The sequence below is a fragment of the Stenella coeruleoalba genome (genome assembly GCF_951394435.1).
Source record: "Stenella coeruleoalba genome assembly, chromosome: X".
NCBI classification, from domain to species: Eukaryota; Metazoa; Chordata; class Mammalia; order Artiodactyla; family Delphinidae; genus Stenella; species Stenella coeruleoalba.
In genome coordinates, this window is record NC_137152.1 from 93,299,970 (window position 1) to 93,325,670 (window position 25,701).

At 35.7% G+C, this 25,701-nt stretch overlaps 1 protein-coding gene across 1 annotated transcript; it reads right to left on the minus strand.

The window, feature by feature from the left end:
• Nucleotides 1–1,579: 1,579 nt before the first annotated feature.
• On the minus strand, nucleotides 1,580–18,017 carry IL13RA2 (interleukin 13 receptor subunit alpha 2; the record flags this gene model as incomplete). The annotated part of the gene is made up of 9 exons (XM_079911003.1): nucleotides 17,909–18,017; nucleotides 15,983–16,134; nucleotides 14,389–14,542; nucleotides 13,740–13,860; nucleotides 9,940–10,124; nucleotides 8,628–8,773; nucleotides 7,063–7,207; nucleotides 3,577–3,692; nucleotides 1,580–1,663 (listed from the first exon to the last, which is right to left on the minus strand). The coding sequence occupies exons 1-9, from the start codon at nucleotides 18,000–18,002 to the stop codon at nucleotides 1,580–1,582; spliced, it is 1,197 nt and encodes a 398-aa protein (XP_079767129.1). The 5' UTR covers nucleotides 18,003–18,017.
• Between the last annotated feature and the right edge of the window lie 7,684 nt (nucleotides 18,018–25,701).

A 25,701-nucleotide genomic window follows, 5' to 3' on the forward strand; every position in this document is an offset into this window, starting at 1 on the left:
AATAAATGTTGAACTGGATTGAAGGATGGACAAATGAATGGATGATGGGTGGGTGGTGAGTGATTTCTAAGGTTCTAATTATTGATTTACCGATATAAAAAAACAGGGGTGATGTCCAAAATGTTTTAATGGTGCATCCTGAGAAAACTAAATCAGAACTGATGCTGGCTCTCAGGAGTGGCTACATAATTAACAGAACACAGTAAAGAGTAAAATATGGGGCCCCTTCTTCAAAAATGATTAAAAATTTCAAGATGGTGACAGCAGATCATTAAACCATGGCTGAGGCCCTTCCAAGCATCCAAGAATAGGGCCCTGTGTAACTGCACAGAACACATACCCATGCAGCCATCCTCGCTCACTTTTGCCCAAGAGTAGGATCCTAAGGAACTCCTGATATAAAAGGTATTATTCCTTAGTTGCTGGGATAGCCCAGGGGAGGGGGGTTCAAAGTAAGGGGCTAGGGCAGCCCTAGGTGGCAGAAGACAGATGGCCAAGAGGGGGACCATGGCTTAAGGCACTCTGTATATACCAAGCATTTGGGAAATATTCAGTACCTTAAAACTCTATCATAATGCAAAACAAAAATGAGAGAGCGATTTCAAAAAATTCAATTTCAAAAAATTCAATTTCAGAAAATTTGGGGTCACATTACTTAAAGGTTAATAAACCTATACAGCTAGCAGGCCAGGAGTTCCAGGGGTCCTTTTGCAAGGTCCAGCTCTGTCCAGATTTGGTGCCACATGGTTGTTATAGCCAGTTTATTGGGGCAATTCTGGTAGGGACTGCTAAGTTTATGGCAGGGATTCCAGAAATCTTTGATTAGAAGAGCTTGCTATGCACGTTCTGAACAGGGGAATTGAAATACTAGGTCCCAAAGACCCACTCAGCCTCCAAGGATGGGATTGCCTGCGATCTTCCCTGCCTAGCCATGACCTCTCCCTTCCACACTCCTTCTTCCTCCCCACAATCCCTTAACACACTAAGAACAACTTTAGCAAGCCCTGAATTGAGAGTAATTTGCCAAACATGTTATGTCTTAATTCATATTACCTTGGGGGTTTTAATGTTTAACAAGGATAGGTCTACTTAAGGAAATGGTGGTGCATCCTATCACTGATTACAAGTGATAGTAGAGGATGGTATTCTGGTTTACATCTCAGTTTTAGCTCTTTTTTCCCCTTTTAGAGATAGATGATCAGTGCCAATGATAGTCAAAGCTATAGTTACTCTGCCCATGGGCTTACCTCTCCATTATATTATTTTAGTCTTTTTCATTCTAGAATACTGGAATATATTAGTGTTTTTCAAATTGAACGTGCAAATGAATCACCTGGGGATGTTGTTAAAATGCAGATTGCTAATTGAGTGTGTCTGGGTTGGGGTCCGAATTCTGCATTTCTTCTAATAAGCTCCCAGGTAATGCCCACTCTATTGGTCTGTGGACCACAGAGTAGAACCATTATGAATAATATTAGATATTGATCCAAATTAAAACTTGATTGTAATCTGTAGGTCATTATTCTCTAAATTTTAAAGTAACTATCTATAACTAGGTTGCCACGTCTTCTCCTAGAAGTCAACTGTCAATTAGTCTGAAGTTTGCATATAATTTGAAAGGCTTCTTACTGATTTCAGAGGCTTGTGCCTTTTGGTCTCTGAACTAAAAAAAAAAAAAAAAAAATCACACCATCAGAAGGTAGGAAATACTGCCTGCCAACTAGTATAGGAAACTCTCAGGCTTGTATTGTGTAGTTTGTGACATCTGAATATTTCAAATATGATCTCTAGTCATTTCATTATTTTCAGCCTTTTAAGCACTGCATTCTTCCCACCTTTTGATGAAACGTGAAGCACACATTTAGACTATGAATGTATTTAAAACTTCTTGCTTCTTATTAATCCTCTTCACAGGTTATTTTTAAAGCCAAACAACCTTATTCATGGTGAATAATTTCATCCCAAGTGCAATGTTAAAAAAAACTAGAATCTCATCTTCCAAGATTTGACAATATCTCTATGGCTCAGTGAAAGTCACAAAATCACATTGCTTTATGAATACATCACAGATTAGATTCTGACCCCTCCCTTGACTTTTCTACATGCAGCACTCTCATCTTGGATTGAGGAATGTTAAAGAGAAAAACCACAGGCCCAAAAAGGCATAACTTGTGCTAAAGCCCATGATACCAAACCTAGATTTAACAACTAACCTAACTGCAGTTTTGACCTTCCCCAGAAATGTAATCTTAATCAACCAGCCTGGAATTTTCTGGTCAGCACCAATGAGGTCATCTGCCACATGGGCCCTCTACATCCCCTAAGAGGAAGAAGAGGCAATCTGCATGATAAAACCCTTTCCTTTCCCTTCCCCCTCAGAAAAGATGTCTTGGTCTAAAAATAATCTTTTCTTTTTTCTTTTGCTAATAGGACCTTGTCCCATCCTTCTTCCTATAAAAACCTTTTATTTTGTACAACCCCTCAGAGCACCCTTCTACTTGCTAGATGGGATACTGCCGGATTCACAATCATCTAATAAAGCCAATTAGATTGTCAATTTAATTGGTTGAACTTTGTTTTTTAACAAGAAAAAAATCTGTTAATAGGATTCAGATAATTTGCTACTAGTTGAGGATTTTAATAATCTAATGCTTATTTAAATACAACAATGCTTTCAAGATAAGATTTATTCAACATTTGGGGAAAAAATTCAGTTTGATAAGACTCTTGTTTAACATTTGGCCATAACCCTGGAATTTACTGAGTCAGCACTGTATCACCTGATTAGAAGAAGCTTCTTTTTTGGTATGAAAAATCTGAAATTAAGAAAGAGCTCCATTATTAACAGTCATTAATAACACAAACTATTTCACTTAGATTAATAACTCAGAGAAATAGACAAAAAAGCATTCAGCAGAGAAATAAAGCAAAACATTTCACACACATTCACAGTTCTCTTTATCTTTAAAAGACCTGGCATTAAGATATTTTTTTTCTCCAAGTCACACTTCCTCCTTAAAGCTCACCAACCCATAGTGGTCCCTCCATCTTCTGAAATTCTATGGCATTATCTGTATAACTCAAAAAGCAATCAGATAAAATCAGCTCATAATGAAGGTTATATTTTTTTGTATAGATTCTAGCTCCTCCAACTAGAGTGTGAGCTCTTGGAGGGTACGCACCAAGTTTTTTTAATCTTTGTGATCTTTTGCCTGTGGCACACTAGTAGTATATCTCAGTCTATGTCCGTTTTAAGTCACTCTTTCCTTTCCCCAATCCTGCTTTTCTCCTGTAATTCTCATATTTTTCCTTTATCTAGAGGTAAATAGTGTTTCATGTTCTACAACATTATTCTTATATTCCATTCAAAAGTAAATCCACCCCAAAACGTAGCTTTTTAGGGTTGATTTTTTAAATTACTGTACTTTCCCTGAAGACATTATCATAGTCTACACAACATCAATGAACACTCACAGTGTACAGGCAAAATTATAAAATGTAGGTCCATCAGTTCTAAATGCAAAATATTTTTTATCTACTATCTCAGACTAAACATTGTAATGTCATACAACTTACCGTTTTCAGCAAACTTTTTTGCTTATACAAAATAAGGCAAGTTATTAACAAAACAAGTAATGAGACAAAAGCCAATGGTATCATGAAAAATATTAAGGTTTCCTTCCATGTGTTACCTAGGATTAAAATCACCAAAAAAGGGGGAAGGGTTAGATGTGTACAATTATTTTAAAAACTGAATTATTTTATAAGTAAACTAGTAAATGGTGAAGAACTGAGTCAAACTTGGCAACTTCTACCATATTTGCCAGTACCTAGATACCATGGTGATGCTTGAGAACAGCATTCCTTTCATTTGTGCACTTTTTTGCTATACTACTTTACTGAACTGTGACAGCTCTTTATTTTGCTTAGAAAAATAACTACCTAAAGCCCCATTCTTATTTTCTTATATGATTTTGTTTAAAATTTGACCTTGCGAATTTTTCATAATATCAAAACGATAAAACGTTAGCCAAGTGATTAGATAAACATGTCTTGTGTATGTATCTCTTAACTCTCAATAACTCAAATGTTTACATTATATCATACAATGATGTAGTGAGTGAAAGCAGGTCTTCAATAAAAGTCTCAGTGCAAATAATGGAGCTAGTCTTTAAAGGTCATGTTTTTAAAGTTGCCTCACATTCTGGATCCTAAAGAGATGAGGTTTTTCTCTTCTTTTTTTTCTTTTCTTTTTTTAGGGATGAAGTTTTAATGGTTTGTCTGCATAGCAAGAAATGAGCAATCACTAGATAAACTTAAAAAGTACACAAAGCTTGTCCTTCTAAAACTAGTATCTCCCACATGTTTTGAAATACTATGGAACACTTTGAATCCTAGGCCTATATCTATACTCAAACCTACCTCCAACCCCACATTTTTCTTTGTCCTATTCCCTTGGGATCTTATTTTCTACTAGAAAATTACCAAATTCATAGGCTCAGTTCAGTTAAGAATTGCAACGATATAATCCAGAGAAATGACTAATAACGTAAGTTTTTTGGCATGCAAAATTAACAGTGGGAAAACAGGCTTCTTTTGTGAAGTTTCAGTAGAGTTAATCTTATAGTCATTTCCAAAAAAAATTATTGTGCTATTTTTCTATAACTTAAAACATCCAATAAGAAATGTCCAAAAGAACTAAAGACCACATGCATCTCAGGAAAGTCGTTGTTCCTAATCTGAAATTTATTAAGATTCTACCAAGAGATACCCATCAGGGCAAAAGAAATCTGTCATAAATAACATGGTTAAGTGTATATTTAAAAAAATTTAAAAAACAAAAACAAAAAACAAAAAAACAACATTGTAAATCAACTATTCTTCAATTTAAAAAAAAAGATTGCATATAAAATACATAAAAGGATGTATATTTTGAGGATATGCCTAAAAACTCACCATATCTACTTTAAACCATGCACTGAATAATAACAAGATATAATTCAGGGCATGACTTTCTCAATGTCAGTTCCACAGAGTCTCCAGATTTTTTATATTAGTGACAAAAATGAAAAACAGTACAAGTAAGTATTCTTTCTGATTCCATATATCTTTAGTTAATTGAGTTCTTCCTCTCTCTTCCTATTTTTTCTCCATGGCCCTGATTATATGATATATTTGGCTTCTTTATTTATTGTCTATCTCTACTCAACTTGGGAATAAAATATAAATTCCATGAGGACAAGGATTTTTTTTTTACTGCTATATCTCCAGTGCCTGAAAGAGTCTGACACATAGTAAGTGCTTAATAAATATTTCGTGTATGAAAGAGAACAATGATACCACTATATTAATAGGGAGATTACAGTCAAACACAAATTCTATTATAATGGAACAACATAAAAGGAGATGATTGATAGAAATGCCATTATGTTTGCATCTATATCTGTATATGTATTTATATACCTTTACGTGAAAGAACAATGCTGAGTTAATCTCCTTCAATTTCAAACAACTATTAATATTTTCTATTGATAAAGCCAGTATACTGTGAAGTACAATAATATTTTGCCTCATTCTCAAGATTTTTTAGCTTATATTGCTATTTTTTGTCTTCTATGAAAGTTTATTTTCTTTTTTTAATTTTTAATTTTATATTGGAGTCTAGTTGATTAACAATGTTGTATTAGTTTCAGGTGTACAGCAAAGTGATTCAGTTATACATATACATGTATCTATTCTTTTTCAAATTCTTTTCCCATTTAGGTTATTACAGAGTACTGAGCAGAGTTCCCTGTGCTATACAGTAGGTCCTCGTTGGTTATCTATTTTAAATATAGCAGTGTGTACACGTCAATCCCAAATATATTTAATTTAAACATGTTTTTTATCATAAGTCACTTTAAATCAGTGTTGGAAGTGAACGGAATGTTCATTTTACTAATGATGACATATTAATTAGAAAAATATTCATTAGGCACAGTACCAGACACTCAAAAACAAGTGTATGCTACCTATCCTTGCTTTAAGATTTGTTCTCTTGAAAATTGAAAGCATAGGAAAATATTGATTAAAATAGGCTTCCCTGCAAAGAACTAGCATATTCTCTTTACTGACAGTCAGAAAAACAAGATGTTGATGACTGAACTATAACAAGACTCTTAAACTAGTTAAAACTGAACATTAGATTTTCCATAAATCTATGTTCGATTGTGGTGATTGCTAATTTATCTTCTCTGTTTATAGACTATATGCAAGAGTATTTTGACTTCCATAATTACAAAATACACTGAGAGAAAATTATTTTGCTAGCCAATAGTTAGCAAAATAGTTTAGTTACTGTTCTTTTTTTAAATATATTTTCTTCAATAACCATGTCAACATATTTTATGATTGTTCCTTCTTTCTAAAATTGTATAAATGGATTCCTTTAACTCTCAATAGGGAAAAGGCACAGACTATAAAAAATTTGAATAATGAGCACATAGTTTTTCAAACCATATAAAGAAGGCACACAATAATGTCAAGATTCTGATAAAGTACATATATACTTGTAAGTAAAACTTCAGAGTAAATGTACGACTACAATTGGTACTAATACATGCAGATTTGGTTAACATCTAGTTAGTATATAAGAAGCTCGAGAATAGTGCCACCATACTTTGGAGCTAAGACTACCACTGGAAAGTAATCCACTAGTAAAATCAAGGCAAAACAGGTAAGATTAGTTTGTCAAATGAAAGTAGGAAGAATCAAACAGAATCTGTTAACTCTTGGAATGTGGAAAAGATACAGCTCAATTAATGTTATAGACATCTATAAAAATATGGAATATAGCCAATATTTTATAATAACTATAAATGGAGTATATATAACCTTTAAAAATTGTGAATCACTATATTGTACACCTATAACTCATACTTCAATAAAAAAATAATGAAGATTTGACCCTATGACCTTCATAACCAGTGTCACTGAACTGTAGTGACCTATGACATCCAGTAAGGCATCTTCTTCCTCAAACAGTGCTAGAAATACTCTAGTTACTGTTATTTTATCTTATACCTTTCCAGCATTGTTCATCACTCCACTCACTCCATATTCCATCATCTGAGCAATAAATATTTACTTTGCTCCTTACTAAAAAGCATAATTCGTGGCTTTCATTTGATGTTCTTGTGATGTTTATTTCATTTTCAACTGTGGTAGTCTGAAAGCCAAGGTAAAAATGAGATATCATTATTTGATCTAACTGCAGCTAGCCACACCCCATTTGATTTGTCATTTTCTAAGTGGGTTTTGTTACATGAAAGAAATGCATCAAATGACTAGAAAGGTATATACCAAAATCCTAACAGTGGTTATCTCTCTGTATGGTGTTTTATTTTTCATTTTTCTTCTTTATTTATATTTAAATTTTTTTCTATAGTGATAATGGATTACTAGTAGTAAAGGGCATGTGTGACAGGGCAAAATTCCTAGGTAGTTTTGGTGCTTATGACACCCATTTTGGATTAGTGTCAAATTTCCCAGATTCCATAAATTGGAAAATGCTATATATACTGAGTTAGCCAAAAGAGTCATCATGTGAATGTTGTTTCTATGGAAACTGTAGAGTTCGTATACACAAAGCTTCTTTTTTCCCTTACTCTTATTTTGGTTAATCATCATAAGACCAGTGTAATAGTGCTCAGGGCTTGACATGAAACTACCCCTTCCAATATGAGAATACACAAGGCTGGATGATCTCAAAACAACCAAAAGAAAAAAAATCACTGAAGTGATTACTTAAATTTTGCATCTCAAAGAGCTGAAGAGTGTTTCTCATCCAAAATACCAGCTTTTCTTTTGTTGTAACTTTTCTTGGGAGACAGCACAATGTAATGTAGGTTAAAGTGGACTGGGAATAAGATCTGGATTCTAGTTCTAGCTGTGTAATTTGATTGTAAGTCAACTCACTTCCTTGGGACTTGTAAATATATTCAACTCCCAGTTTTCTCATCTGTAAGTGAAATGAATTGATTAGAAATAATGGCTCACCTACTTGTCTCCACCACTCCCTAAGTTGGAAACCAATGAATAAAATTAACATATAATGCAGTGGGGCTAAAGGCATCATCACATTGCTGGCGCTGGGGGGTAATCAGTCTTGGAACCATGGCTTACTTCCCCAGTTAGCCTCTCTTCCCTGCTACAAGCAATTCTCTGGTAGCCCTGCCAGGCTCTATTCTGATTTTGACCTGATAGTTGCTCCTCAAGAAGTGGTTTTTATGTTTGTTTGTGCTTCTTGCTTTGTGTTCTTTTTACATGAGGCCTCTTCGCAATCCGTCTTATGCATGTGCTTGACAACTTTAATTTTTTGACATAATATTGGAAACAAGTGACTAGATTATCTCTAAGGACCTATGTAGCTTTAAAATTGGTATAATTGATTGATAATACTTTCAGACTGCAAGCATCTTTCTTTTGTCCACTAGATTATTTGATTATTTGGTTTTCTGGAAGTTAAACTAAGGTACATGTCATGTTCTATTCTTCATGTGGATAGCAACTGATTTTGGTTCTTATGTTTGCCATTTTATTTAAAAGGCTATGTTCATGATTTTCTCAAATAAATGCAATATCCATACCACCCAGGCAGTATCATCTTCTATGAATTCAATTTCATAAATGAAACACTTTGCTGGAATAGGTCCTTTGGGAATGCTCCACTTCAGGTTAATTTCCTCTGAATTCTTCACAGTAAGACTAAGGTCGTCTGGTGGCAAAGGTTTAACTGAAAAGCAGAAGGAAATAATTTCAACATGGAGGTTATTAAAGTTTAGCAGTGGCCCTTATCAAAAGCTAGGGACACTTACTAACAGAAGCCTCCAGGATAAATTAGGTGGCTCAAGACTATTCACTATAATGTGAATTAAAATCAAAGCTGCTTGCCAACCAAGATTAGTTTATTAAGAAACCTGGTTATTTGGGGAACTCATTTTTTGATAAGTCACATATTGACAAATATTTAAGTCCAAGAGAAAAGTTAGATGATCCAAATCATTACAGTCATTTTTCCATTTTATAACACTAGAAACAACTACCACAACATATTACTACTACTATTTTTATTAATAGCTAATTCTTATTTAGAGCTTATGATGTGTCAGGCAGTGAACCAGGAATGTTACATCATAAACTTATTCATGTCTCACAATAAATCTATGAGGTGGTCCTCTATTATCCTCATTTTACTGATAAGGGAATTGAAACACGTTAAAAGTAACTCGCCCAAAGTCATACAGCTAGGAAGTGGTAAATTCAAGATTCAGACCCAGGTATGGCTGACCCTAGAACCTGTCATTCTCATAACTGTTAGGACTGAGAACACAAACTCAGAAAATATCCACCCATTTGCCTATTGAGGCCTGGAATAAGTGATCCCATAATTACTCCATCACCAACACTGGACAAAAATACTTTATAGCAGGGGCTTCCCTGGTGGCGCAGTGGTTGAGAGTCCGCCTGCCGATGCAGGGGACGCGGGTTCGTGCCCCGGTCTGGGAAGATCCCACATGCCGCGGAGCAGCTGGGCCCGTGAGCCATGGCCGCTGAGCCTGCGCGTCGGGAGCCTGTGCTCCACAACGGGAGAGGCCACAACAGTGAGAGGTCCACGTACCACAAAAAAAAAAAAAAAAAAAAAAAATATAGCAGAGAGACTCAAGCTGGGAAACAAATTGTGAGTTCTAAATGAAAATGATACTTTATACTCATTCAATTCCTTATCTTCCATACTTTCATATTTAATCAGTGCTTCCTCATACTCTGTTGGCCCCCAGTTTTCTGGCTTTGCATTTCTGTAGGTATCTCCTTTATCTCTATCTCTATCTCTTCTCTTCCACATGGTCAATTGTAAATGGCCTAAACTGGAAACATTCTGAAGTTGTTTGTTTACCTCACCTATATTTTGAAGGTGAAAAATGAAATAGCTGGGTCTGATAACTTGGGATTCTGATGATCCATTAACACAGATGTAGAAATCTTTACAGTCTGATGACTCCAAGTAGGGAAATATGCATCCAATATTTTTTCCATTAGCCTTGATGTAATCAGCACACTGTAACACATGGTCCAAGCCCTCATACCTGTAAAAAGAAGTGTTGTAAGAACTGTGTTTACCAATATCTTCTAGTAGCATGGTATTCAATTTTCAATTATTGTAAGATACTAGGTAAATAAAAAAATCATTTAATAACATACAATACTCATTGAGCACCAACTATGTGCCAGATCCTATGATAAGTGCTAGGGCTACAATAGTAAGGAAAGTAGAGATAGGCCATGATTTTACAGAGCTTACAATCTGGTGGGAGTCTTTATAAAATCTCAGATATAAGGCAAGAATTCTTACTCATATACTTGGGTTATGTTGACTCATGAACAGGATTTGAGAATCAAAGAATAAGATTCCTATTAAGAAAATATGGGGTTTATAATGATAATCCTAAATGATACTGCTTTTTTTCTATTGTACTGGAGAACTTATTAGAAGAAAACGGATTTTTTAATAAGAAAACAGATTTAAAAGCAGACTTACAAGATGGCCAAAAAGCACATGCAAAGATGCTCAACATCGCTAATTATTAGAGAAATGCAAATCAAAACTACAATGAGGTATCACCCCACACAACTCAGAATGGCCATCATCAAAATGTCTACAAACAATAAATGCTGGAGAGGGTGTGGAGTAAAGGGAACCCTCCCACACTGTTGGTAGGAATGTAAATTGGTACAACCACTATGGAAAACAGTATGGAGGTTCTTTAAAAAACTAAAAATAGAACTACCATATGATCCAGCAATCCCACTCCAGTCATATAGCTGGAGAAAACTAATTCAAAAAGATACATGCACTCCAATGTTCACAGCAGCACTATTTACAGTAGCCAAGACATGGAAGCAACCTAAATGTCCATCAACAGAGGAATGGATAAAGAAGATGTGGTACATATATACAATGGAATATTACTCAGTCATAAAAAAAAAAGAATGAAATAATGCCATTTGCAGCAACATGGATGGACCTGGAGATTATCATACTAAGTGAAGTAAGTCAGAAAGAGAAAGACAAATATCATATGATATCACTTATATGTGGAATCTAAAAAAATGATACAAATGAACTTATTTACAAAACAGAAACAGACTCACAGACTTCAAAAACAAACTTATGGTTACCAAAGGGGGAAGGGATAAATTAGGAGTTTGGGATTAACATATGCACACTACTATATATAAAATAGAAAATCAACAATTACCTACTATATAGCACAGGGAACTCTACTCAATATTCTGTAATAACTTATATGGAAAAAGAGTCTGAAAAGGAATGGATATATGTATATGTATAACTGAATCACTTTGCTGTACACTTGAAACTAACACAACATTGTAAATCAACTATACTCCAATATAAAACAAAAATTAAATATAAAAGATATATAAAATTTTTAAAATTTAAGAGAAAATTTTTTGACAAAAAATAAAAGCAGACTTACAAAATATCATTATGTTTAATAAAATGAATTAAAATCCTCTGAGGATATAATACACATCAAGAGATAAACCTCAGAAAAGCCAACAGGGGCTCAAAAAGAAAAAGAGGAGTTGTTTGGCAAGTAAATATCTAACTTCCCATTCTCCTAGACAAGAAATGTTGCCATATCATTGAAAGTTAACCTCTTTTCAGTAATAAAGCTAATGGGAATTAGGGGAGAATTTCCCTACTGATTTCCAAAGGAACAAATGCCTGGTTTATTTTCCTAAAGAATAACTTGTAATACAAATTGACATTATCTTAAAAGCAGCCAAAATTCCGTTTGCAATGAGGCTAATCTAGCAGCTGATAAGGTGCTGGTACAAATATCAGGACTCTACTGAATTCACTTTATGCCAAGTATTTATTTTAGGCCAAGTCTGCAAAATTGTACTCTCTGGTTTAGTTCACCTGGTTAGAGTTTGGGATATTTGCCTTCTAGGCTGGACTTTACATAATTTACTTTATGCCAGTGGAAAGCCTCACGGTACCCTTATTTTCCAGTCTCTAAAATGTCAATATTTATTCCTCTCTACTTTACTAAGGTGAGGATAAAGTTATGTTAAACATGAGCTACAATGAACAAGAGGGCAGGGACTTTGCCTTATTCATACTTCCTTTTATCTAGAACAATGCCTGGCATTTAATAATTGCTTAATATTTATTGAATTTATTTAATTAACAAATAAATTAGAACTTAGAAATTGACCCATCCAACTCCAGATGAGGAAACTGAGACCCCAAAACAAGAAATTGTTTGCCCGAGACCACTAAGTTAAGTGATGCCATAATATGGATTAGAACCCAGTACTCAGGAGATTGTTAATAGCTTATACCTTATTGCTTATACATTGTAATTTTCTAAAGAAAAACACCATGATAATTTGTGCCTGAGACTCAACAAAGAGTAATGCTTTGTCCTCTCTTGTTTTTTCTGTTATTTAAAAATGCATAAGTTCTGATACTTGTCTATCAACTTACCGATGTTATTATCATCATTTGGTTCATTCATTTAATGACTATTTAGCGATAATCTACTATGGGCATAGCACAGCAGAGACGGTCAAGAGAAGTATCAGAAATAGTTTGTGCCCACCAATCTCTTAAAAATTTAAGAGAGGAAGGAGACAAAAATTTAAAGGTCATCTAGACAATAAGTAGTTAAGAACTATAATAAGTAATAGTTCAGAGAAAAACTGAACGGAAGCTAATGTGAGCAGTAAAGGGTTAATGAAATTGAATACCAAATGGGTCTTGAAGGATGGATAAGGGTTAGTGAAAGAGAGAGTCAGATGGTATTCTAGGTACCAATGCACACAAAGGCATAAAAGATCAATCATAACATGGGTAGAAAAATATGTAGAGATGGGTCTAAATGGAGCAGAACATTCACATTGGTGGTAGTAGAAGGTAATGTTGGAAAGGCAGTGATGCAGTGAGGCAGAGACTTGAATGGCCTAGACTTTATCCTGGAGGCAATGAGTAGCCACGGCAAGTTTTTGAGCAAAAGAATGGCATATGAAAATAGAAGAATAGGAAGATAAATCTGGCTACAGTGTGCAGAATGAATAGGAAGGGGAGAGACTAGAAGCAGAGAGACCATCATTTGGGAGGCTATGGCAATCATCCAGGTGTGGAACGAGGTAAGCCTGAAGAAGAGTTCTTACAGTAGAAATGGGAAGTAAAGAACAGATGTGAGACCTTGCAAAGCAGTGTCATTGTTGATTATGGTGATTAATGTTACCATGAAAAAATTAAGGAATGAAGGAGATAGAAGATTCAAGATGGTTGTAAGTTTAAAAGCCTTAGTGACAGTTAACAAACGTAGAGAAGTCAGAAAAAGGATCAAAAGGCAAGAATATGAAATATGCCAAAACTTTTTAGGTTATAACTCCATCTATCTAAAAGATACAAAATATTTAATCCAGTACAGAAACAATGACTGCATTCCTTATTATCGCCCATAGAGTGCCTTCTAGTAGCTACAGCCTAAACCTACTTATTCCCATTGATAATCCCAAATAATTGTAAATAAACTTCATCATAAATACAACTCTGAAAAGATACAATGAATTTAATTTAATGAAAATACAGTTACTCATACTGTGAATTAATTTTGATAGATATCTTCCTAATATGGAATTCTTATTATAAAAATACTTACCAATAAAACAAGTTGTAATTGGTATCAGAATGGACACACATGCCAGGTTTCCAAGAGCAAAGTAAATGTTGCCGGTTGTAATATACACAATACATATCCTGAATTTTAGTTTCCAGATTTCCTAAGAAATGAAAAAACTGTGAATGCTTGAAAGACATGACGATGAATCATATGGGAAATAACTATGCAATTTTATTTCATTTCCTTTGACCTCTCCACTTGATTTAGCAATCAACATAATCAGGAATATTCCAAAAGGAAGTTGTTGCAAATCACTTCACTGTAAGTGGGACATGAAAAATCAAAAACTTTTGAGGGCTTATTTACTGGTACTAGTGTAAGCATATGCAAAAGTACTAAATTAATAATTCTAGGATGCTCTGAGCAGTTGCATAAATAGTCACATGCATATTTACTAATATGAGCCCCAAACTGGGAACTATATTAACCTAATAAGATGTAGGTTTTGCCACATGTGTTTGCTGATATAAAGAATTCAAAAAGGCCAGTCACCCACTCCTAAGAAGGATTCTCTTTTGTGCCACATTCTCAATTGTACATGTAATCTGATGTATAAAGGTTAAGGGACTTACTTCCCATATAGATTGTTCTGAAAGTATTAAATATGAAAAGAGAGCTTTGTTTTAACCTTGTGGTGATATCCAATAAGTAGCTTCTGACCATGAACTTTGAACTTCTGATCCATTTGTGCATTGCCCTAGCAGAAGTGTGTGTATCTTTGCTTCAACACCTTTGTTAAGATCAAATCCATCTTTGTAATGTAGATTCTTAGTAATGATGGTCTGTTTGATAAAAAGATGAGACAAAGTTAAGCTTAAAACAATAATGGTATCATGAGCCACATTAATAAGGCTAAAAAGTCATTAACACCCTGGAGAGTTCCCAATATCTAAGAAATTCCTGATGATTATCTGATAAAATGTCCCAGATATATTTCTGGCAGAGTTCACTTCTGCATATTATATCATTTGATGAGATCATTTGAATCGTAGCATCTCAATAAAAAAATTTCTGGAAGACAAAAAAGGCTCTATGGGAGGAACTTTTGAGCTATAACCGTCAAGTTGAAATTGAGAGAGAATTTTCATGTACCATATGCCTATTACATGACAATTTATCACATTTCAAATATCATATGAACTCTTCAGGAATCATATAAAATCTTGGAGGTAACTGAAGAAAGCCAGACAAAGTGTGACCTCCTGAAGGACTAAAATCATGTATCATTTATCCTTCTATTACCGATACCTAGCTAGTGGAGTGCTTGGAGAAAAAAGTTGCACAATGAATGTTTGATTTGAATTGTCCCTTGAAACTACCTAGCTGAATTAGGAAGGTAACAGAATGCCTTGTACAACCAAAATCTTTGAATAAACATGCTTGTTGACTATGTAAATAGTTAATTCAGTAAACCTTCACTGAGCACTTAATACAATATATGCACAGAACCATGCTGTGTTCTGTAGGGAGAGTACAAAGATAAATAAGGCTTGATTCCTACAGAGCAAAAGCTCACATAGCCCAGTAGCATATATAAGACCCATATACAGGTATATAAGTAACTTTGAAATATGGTAAAATGTGTAAGTACTCTTCAAGTCCGTATTCTATGGGACCAAGTTTTCTTTTTTCCTGTATTTCCAATGGTAGACTTAATACTGGGTGGGGTGAAAACAGATGTTGCAGGATGCACAGGAGATAGCAGCAGGCATGCAGCTTTTTTTTTTTTTTCTTAAGAACTTTTATTCCATGATACAATACTTTAATGAGTCATAAATCAATCAAAAGCTGATTTAATGCAATGGACATTGTAATTACTATTTCAGAAATAACTGAAATGTCCACTCTTTTCCAATACAAATAAACGAATTGCCATTTTATGCCTAGATAATTCAGGAGGAAAATGTGGTGAAACTGTGAAGAATATTCTTTTTTTTTTTTATTGGAGTATAGTTGCTTTACACTGCTGTGTCAGTTTCTGCTGTACAGCAAAGTGATTCAGCTGTATACGTATACCCCCTCTTTTCTGGATTTCCTTCCCATTTAGGTCACCACAGAGCAGCGAGTTAGAGTTCCCTGTGCTATACAGTAGGTTCTCATTAGCATGCAGCTTATATCTTAATAATAGCTATTGAGATACAGGAATAAAAGTAGACACTGACATCAGGAATCACAAGAAAACTAATAATCATTCCAATATCTTAAGTGCATGCTTTACTTACCTTCCAGCTTGCACTACCAATGTTTCGATACTTTAATTCATATTCTACTGTGCATTCCTTAAAGTTATCCAGAGACAGTGGAGGTTGCCATTGCAAATAGAGATAGCCTAAATATCCAGGATCCACTATTTCAAAATCCTGAGGAGGATTAACTGAAAAAAATCAATAAGATATTTTAATTTTTATCCTGTATCTTATGACAAAGATTGCTAAATCTAGATTACTTCCATATGTCCATCAACTGATGAATGGATAAACTGTGATACATCCATACAATGGAATATTATCCAGCCATAAGAAAGAATGAAATACTGATACATGCTACATGAATGAACCTTGAAAACATTAAGCTAAGTGAAAGAAGCCAGCCACAAAAGACCACATATTGTATGATTCCATTTATGTGAAATATCAGAATAGACAAATCCATAGGGACAGAAAATCGATTAGTGGTTGCCAGGGGCTGGAGGGAGGGGAGAATGAGATGTGACTACTGAATGGATTTGGGGTTTCTTTTGGTGGTAATGTAACTATTCTGGAATTTGATAGTTGTGGCTGTTACACAACTTTGTGAATATACTAAAAACCACTGCCCAGTATACTTTAAAAGGGTAAGTTTTACAGCCTTTAAATTGTATCTCAATAAAGCTGTTTTTAAAAATCTAGGTTACTGCTACATAGTTGTCCCTTCTTTAAGGAATTGCATATGTAAAATGTGACTTAGCCAAGCTAGGTAATAAGTTTTCATGGAAATAAGAAATTCAACATGGAGTTATCTCTGTGGTCATATAGACAAGAATTTAGTCTAGGATGGGAACACTTTATTACCTAAATCTCTCTCATAGCAAGAATCAGTCAGTATTAATCCTGTGTTTACCATATGTAAATAACATCATGGCCCACACGAAAAAAGGGATAGAAAATATAAAATATGACTACTATGGCTAAGCGCCTTAAGAATTAGGAGAACAGGCAGATCTTGTTGGTCCATTCAGGATAATTGAATCCTCTAGTCAACTGAAGTTCAGAGGTATTTGTAGAACATGGCAAACCAGAGCCACTCTTTGGAAGGGCTCAAGAAAAAGTGGCAGGCAGCTGAGTAGAGTGACAGGAAACAGCCTGTTTTATTTTGAGGGGGTGGGGGCAGTGGGAGGCAATGGCTCCCTCATCTGGTGATTTAAAAAGCAATAAAAACAAACAAATTATTCTATAAACTTACTAAACCTACTAGCAAATCTAGTACTATAGTACTGTCCTCATGTTGCCTTTCTGCTAACAATTTCCTCTCATTTCTGCCCTGTTGTTCATTTTAATACTTCACTTCATATTACTTGTTGAGGTGAGGAAAAGAATCAACAGAAAGAAACGGTGGCACAAATAATGATTTGAAATGGGACCTGCATGAACCAATAAAGAAGGTTTCTATTGAGGATGAAATGACAATACTATTGTTTCAACTTTTATGATTAGAAATCTTTGTTAAATGCATTGTTCTAATTACCTTCTGCAATGAAAAGTTCATTAGACATGATTTAATAATTCTGTAATTATTTTAAAATTTTATTTTAAATCTCTGTATTTTGAAAATTTATCTAATTGTCTTAAAAGTTAAGGATAGTAATAAAGGAAAGTTTTCAGTTAGTTGGGTACCAGGCAATGAGGTTTCGGATAATTAACTTCTTTGTTAGAAAAGACTACACAGAAAGGTATGGAAAGTGTCTTTTAGTTTGGCTTTTATCCCACAAAATGTTTATTATCATCAGTTACCTTATACATGAGGCTGACTAGTAAGAACATATCTTTTGTGTATGGACTCCCTGAAATATTTCCAATAACAAGCCATCTACTTGTTATGCACTTTTCATAGGGTAGGTTGAAAAGGCAGTTAATATCCCTAATTTTAAAACTACTCCATTCTTGGTTTACCTTTTATCTCAGCATTTGAAGACAAAGTAGAGCCGAATGCTGTGCAAAGAAGAAGGGTATACAGGCATCTGATATCCAAATGAATGAAAGCCATTTCTCCAAGATTTAATACCTTCAAATTTCTACTCTAAGAAGGAAAAATATAGCAGTTTAACTTTATCATACCTCAAAAAGGACTAAATGTGACTAAAAATACATTTGGGAACTCTCTGTGTGCTTTCTATCAAGACTTGTGAAAACTGTGCCCCTTTGAACCATTTAAACAGAAAAAAAATCAAGTTTGGAACCAAAATAATTGGAAAGGAGGATTTTAGTCTCATTCTTCTTATGAGAGCAAAAAAAAAAAAGCAAAACAAACAAACATATCCCTTCAACCCCCACCCCCGCCACACACACACACACACACGCACACACACACACACACACACACTTTTCTACACATCATATGCTATGACCAGGATTTGAAAGTTATCTGAATAATGACAAAGCTCAGAATCTACACCAAAACCTCAGATAACTCAGAACTTTGCTTCATTTCTTCTTAAATATTAAAATCATCATCATCTTCTACTCTCCTACCCGTTCTACTCTTCCCTGTTATTTCCTATATCAGTAAATGGCACCATCATCTTCCCAGTTGCCCAAAGCAGAAACCTGAGAGTTTGCCTCAACTCCTGCCTCTCCCATCCAATCTCCCCTTCCTAAATTGAGGATCTCATCATCAGGGGTCTCCTTATCCAGTTTTTCCTGTCTCCAAACCATTTTCACACCACATACAGTAAGGACAAATCTGAATTTACCACCTCTTTCTTAAAAGAGCACTTCACTGTCACAGAATACAATTTATTCATCTTTTTATTATTGAAGAATAATAGTTTATGATTGAAACTAAACTAATAGTTTATGATTGAAACTAAAAGGATTCATGTCTCCACATATCCATTCAATCAAAAAATACTCTCCCTTCAATGAAACATCACTACTTGCAGTTCTACACTTCTCTTTGAGTCTATATTCCTAAAACCAACAATTTCACAGGAAGTTAAGCATTAAAGGTCACTTACCCCAACAGTCAGGGATTACCTTTCTTTTCTCCTACATAAATTAATTAAGCAGGACAGACCCTCTCTCCCTGCTCCACCCTCTTCATCTTACCTGTTCCATTTGTAGTGTTCTCATGTTGGTAGGCTTCGATTATTACATAATGGAACCTTGGGAACAAACTGTTAGAGCCAGCAAGTATATTGGAGGCAATGCTAGTCCAATCCTCCTTCATATATTGGGAAGTAAAACTCAGACTTACCCAAGATTACACAGCAAGTTAGTAACAGAGCTGGAAGTAGAACAGAGATGAGATTCCCAGTCTAGTGCACTTCCACCTTACTATGCTGGATCCCACACGTTTGACTCAGGATTATGAAAGCTTTTCCTCTGAGACTCCAGCATTTAAGTCTTCCTTCAATTAGCTAGCCAGGCTGAATCAACACGATGCTGTTTCATTTTCTATGTCTCATAAACTCATAAGGGGATGCCATTTCTCTTACTGAGGTCCAGTGAATCTCTCTCCTCAATTCCTCCCTCCCCACCACCAGCCCACTGCTGCCTTCTAAGGCATCTGTAAATAGTAAGTAGGTTTCGTCAACAGAAAGCCATATTTCTGCCATAGAGCTGCTTTTACAGATTGAGGTGAACAGACGGGTTACTTTTGGATCCAAGGCAATAGGTCTGACAAAGAGAAATCCTTTCATATTACCTATAAAGACTAAGACAATCAGGTTTCCCTTAAAATGCTCTCAGAGAGATCTTTTTTTTTTTTAATAACTATTTTATTTTAATTTTGGCTGCATCGGGTCTTAGTTGCAGCACGCGGGCTCCTTGTTGCAGCACGTGGCTTCTCTCTAGTTGTGGGCTGCGAACTCAGTAGTTGCAGCACGTGGGCTTAGTGGGCATGTGGGATCTTAGTTCCCCGACCAGGGATGGAACCCACGTCCCCTGCATTGGAAGGAGGATTCTTAACCACTGGACCACCAGGGAAGTCCCTCTCAGAGAGATCTTAAAGTTCTTTCCTTAAATATTTCATAGCCCTGTGTCATGTACAGCATAAATGCTAAGAGTTAAAAATACCTTGCTTCTATTCTATTTATAGGCTACTGAAATTTGATTCAGGCTATCAAATAGCACTTCCTGGATTAGCCAAATACATTAAGCAAAGGTAGGAAATGGGATAGCTGGCTTCCTGAATCACTTACCTAGAAATCCACAAAAGGAATTCCTGAATCAACCTCAGTGTCCCACCTAGACTTTCTTACCCAAATGAACATGAAGACAATTCTTTCTTTGGCTTGTGGGTTACAGGACTGTCACTAGTGCAATGAGGTATTTTGTATACTATATGGTTACCAGAGGACAGAGTTTTTCACAAGAGGGGAAGGGATCTGAAGACAAAGGGAAGATGGGGGATGGAAATGCAGAGATACAAAATTTGAAACATTTTCTGATATACTCCCCACCCCCAGTCCACAGTTAACAACCACTCATCTGGTCATTTTATTTTAAAAAATGAGGAAATACCCAGAGAGGAAAGTGAGTTATCCTAGCTCACACAACTTATTGGGGGCAGAGCTAGGACTGAAAACCAGCTCTCTTAAGTTCTTTCCACTGACTAGCAAATGAACTTTCTTGTTATAAGGAGTCTGTCCTGAACCTATGTTACCAGAAGGCTCCCTGCGAACCTTCCTCAACCTATTGTCACCACCCATACCATCAACCCCACCACATAGTTTTATCATCATCACATTTTTAGCAGAGTAATAATTCAATAATCTTTCATTGTGCACTTTTTTTTTTTACCAAATACTATCCCAGCTGAATCTTGTCTAAGACACAAGGTACAAGTGATGAATCATAACATCTGTAATAACGAAAATAATACCTCCTACTATTTATTTACCCTTCCCAGCATCCCAGGCACTAGCCTGTGCTAAACCCTTTACGTGCATAATCTCATATAATACTTGGTCAGCCTTGGATGTATGTACTATTTTTATTCCCATTTTAAAGACCAGAAACTGAGACAAGGAGAAATTAAACAACTCCCTGCAAGTTACCACAGGCTATAAATGGTGAAGCTTGGATCTGAACCCAGACAGCCTAGTATCAGAACCCTTGATAACCACTACACAAGTGTAACCCTTGTGGAGGACAGCTTCCTGTTTCTACCCACTCAGTTTCCCACAACACTGTTACTTAGACAGTTTCCCACTAAGAATCTCCTTTGGAATGGCAGGCCTAAAGTTATTTCCTGGTTTCAGCCTCACTTCCCCACCTCTTCAAAGCCATGTTACATAATCCCTTCATTCTAAGAGTTGGCTGAGATAATCCTTGCATTATTGCAGAAACTACAGGTACTTACCAATAATACAGTTTCTCAAGAAATGGATTATCACAGGCAATTATCACAGCCCCTCTTTTCTTCCCCTCTCCAACTGAGAGACAGTTACTGAAACTCTAACACTTCCCTTCCTGTCTGATAATCAAGCACACTGAAAAAAAATAGATTGGTATTCCTGAAACAGCCAGTGGGCCAGGATACAGATTCTGTAAGTCACAAGATAGGGGAGGTTACGGGTAGGGCTAAAAGCCATCCAAAGCAAACTTAGACTCACAGCACAGTGTTGCAAAAGTTGACAGGACTAAGTAATCTTTGAATAAGCCAATAGATATATAGATGAGGAGCTTGTATACCGGCACAATAGTATAAATATCAACCTGGATTTCAGCCCTGCCTCAACCACTAATGTGTTTGGAAGCAAATTATAACTCAGTTTTCTTCTATAAAATGGAGGTAATGACACCAGCCTGGCAGTTTTAAGATTAAATGAGATAATGTATGTAAAAGTGAAAGAGAATAGTAAATTGCTCTATATACTTGCAAGGGGTTTGTTTCTGAGCACCTTGTTACTATGAAAAAACTTGAAAACAACTTGCTCCAAACTACACACCTGCTCCTACTAATTCAGCAAACTTGACTTGTGCACAGTTGATAAGTAGGTACTTATTATTAACCTCTAACTTCTACCACCCTTGTTGATCCAGTAGCTGCCTTTACTGGTCTTTGTCTTAGTAATAATAATCTATTGCATTTGTTTAGCTTTTTATAGTTTACCAAGAATTTATTGAATTATTTTAACAAATCTGCAGACATGAAATGTTGGTATCACATATTTACAATCAGTAAAATTGGGGCTTAGAGGGCGATGTGACTTGAACAAGACTCCACTGCTGGTACAATCCACACTGAAAGGAAAGGTAACAGAAATAAGGAACAGAAATATGTTGTAAAGCTAATAATGCAGTCCCTTACATAATACGGTTTTGTAGAAAATATCCTTCTCTGCCTGACAAAGAAAAAAAAAGATCCTTCCAAAGTATCTGAAATAGCCACAGGTTCTTGTTTTGTTTGTAAAGGCAGTGACCAAGTTACAAAGACAAATAATTATCTATTATAAAATGATGAATGGGGTTTTGCAATGTCACTAAAGTGGCTTCTAAGAAAACCTCCTAAAGGAAGTATGGCCATGTCATTTCTGTTGCCGTTGTTTAGAAAAAAAAAAAAGTTATGAAATTTGATACTTTCTGTATTATTTAAAATATCTAAAAATATCATCCAAAGCAATTAGAATAGGGATAAGAGAAAAAGAAAATGGGAAAATAGAAGAGAAGTAATGCTTGAGGAGAGAGAAATGGAAAAGTAGGGTTGATACTGGAAAAGCTTTATCAAAAGTCCAGGCTCTTGTTCAACTTGTCCAAAAGAGTTTGGGCAAGGAACACAAGACACCAAGGAAAAATAAACACACACACACACACACACACACACACACTGAGGCTGAGGAGCAAGGAGAACAAAGAAGCAGTTTATTTAGGGCAGAAGCTAAGAGTGCCAGCGTCCTCACAAGTGAGGAGTGCCCACAGGCTTGTTGATCCCCCTTTTCATCTTATTTTTAGTCCTTTGAATGGGTGGGGGTTTTTTTGATTAGGAGCAGAATACTCGAGGGGAAGGTTTAGGTGTGGCCTGGATTGCACCAGGTTGCATCAGCTTCCGGCACACTTGCCTCCTGAAGCCACTGTACATGCGTTCTAAGAGCTGTTTGCCCTTATATTTTCCCTTACTAGTTGAGCACCACACCTGGAAGGTTGTACAGGCTCATCAGCAACCTGTGCATTTTTATTTGCACATGCTCCACTGTTTTCATGTTCAGAGTTTCTTGCTCAGATGCTACAAAGTTTCTGTTTTAGATGCCATTCTGACCTGCGTCATGGCCTCATTAAATGCAAAACAAGGAGGTGGCTTTGCCTTGTGCCTAATGCATATACATAAGGAGGATGTCCTTGGGCCCCACCCTGTCTTCCCTGCCTTAGGGTGATTGCCAAGGCTTAAATGTTGTCTGGGGGTGAAATGACAAATTTATATGATCTTACATGAGAAGGCATTGACTAGGAGATCTGGGCTCTAGCACCAACTTTGGCAGGGGATTTAGAAAATGATAATAATAGGGACTATAGTTTATCTTACCAGGTGTCAAGCTCTGTGCCAGATGTTTGATATGGATTAGCTCATTTAAGTCGTTGATAGTTACAATTATTATTATCGCAATACTGTATTATAAATGAGTTGTTTGAGGCTCAGAAAGGTTAAGTAAATTACGCAAGGTCATACAACTTAAGCAAAAAATATGTGTATATCTAATTCTAAAGACTATGCTCCTATTAACATATCTCACTTTAGTGAAACTCAATTTCCTCTCCTATGAGTTATCCCTGGGATATCTTTCTGTTTTATCAGTTAATCTGGTGTGTATCCATCCATGGTTTCAGGATGTGACTCAAAAGCACCGGCTTCCTGAATAACTTGTCTCATTTCAAGGAGACCATCCAACATGTACAAATGTCTATTCATAGTTCCTAGAGTACAGCCATGACTCGGCATCAAAATCAGCACCTCTGGAACGGGACAGATCCTGAGGCCTGACAACATTTTAAGATCAATACATAGCTCAATAATAGTACAATCAGTCTATGAACTGTTGGTGAGTCAAATCTAATTTAGATAATAACTAGCACGTAATATTTCACGCAGTGGAGTAGTTTATAAAGAATGCTGAAGATGACTTTGTGTACTTTCAAACATAAAAGGACTTTGAATCAGACAGATTCATCATGCTTGCCCCTAGTCAACTGTCATTTCCCACAAAAATACACAAAGAAGTTAGGCACGTGCTGAATGATGAAAATCACTGCAGACGAATGAAGTACAGGTAGGATCTCTTTTTAACAAATACCACTTTAACATCCAGTTATATATAACATGATTATATTTGTGTCCCTGCCAACATTACATACTAATATTGTTTCTTGATATTTATGAAATATGTTCAATAAATCCTGTAAAACATAAGTAGTCATTTTATTCCCAAATCCTTTTTGTAGATGGTTTCCTGTATGACATCCTGAGTTCATCCAGCTGACAAGTTTCCTGAAGCACTGTCAAAGCTACAGAATTCCGTTTTGAGCTACCACAGCAACTGACAGGTTTATAGTGTTCCTTCATGAAGCAGTTTACACATTTCAGAATCTGTCCCTAAACTGGGCAGATCAGAGCTTTTTAGCTTATAATTCCATCCAAATAAACCAACAACAGGCTTTTACAACCGTTTTTAAAAAATCTACCAGGTCATCGCTTTCTTAAAATAGGTCAGATTCTTATTATTAAATACACCTTAAGTTCTATTCAAATGAAGTCACAGCTGAAGAGCAATGCAGTTTCTTGAAAGGCACCACTGCTCTGGAACTAGCAAAACAATCTCTTTTGTTTGTTCAACACACTTCTCCTCACTCCCAGATGCTCCCAAATAATTATTAGCAAGCAAACACTGTGTACCCAAAACATTCACTTCAAGTAATGACTTTAGAATAACAACTTTAGAAGTCAGTAACAGAGTGTGACCCACCCTCTCCATACTAAGTAAAAACAGAATAGAAAATATACAATAGCAGATTTTACATTGTTTCAATGTTATTCTACCAGTATGCTCTTGCATGTACATAAGATATAAACTGTAAATACATGAAAATATGGTATTGTGTAACATATACTGCCATCAGTTATGGAAAAGAATGTTAACAAAAACACATAAATATTTCTATCATGTATTCATTATTCAACGATTATTTCTGGAAGCCTACTACATGCCAGGCACTGTTCCAGCCACTGGAGGTACAGCAGTGGACAAAACAAAGAACCTGCTTTCTTGGAACTAACTTTCTGGAGTGGGAGACAGACAATAAACAGACAGACAGACAGACGGACAATATCAGATAATTATAAGTTTCACAAAAAGAAATAAAGCAGGATAATATGAAAGAGAGTAATGAGAGTTCATTTTAGATAGGGTGGTCAGGGAATGCCTCTCTGAAAAAGTAACATTAAGGACCTCAATGAAGTGAGGGAATGAACCAGATGAAGATACAGGGAAAGAAACTTGCAGGTAGAAGGAATAGCACATTCAAAAGCCCTGGGGAGGGAATCAGCTTAATAGTTCTAGGAATAGCAACAACGGTAGGATAAGAAACAGAAAAGGTTAGATGATCTCACAAAGATAGGCCGACTGTGGGCAATGGTACTGGATTTCCTATTTATTTTTAGTAAAATGAGAAGCAATTGGATAGTTGTGAGTAGAATAACATGATGTAACTTACATTTGAAAAGGCTACTCTGTATGGAAGGGAAGGATAGA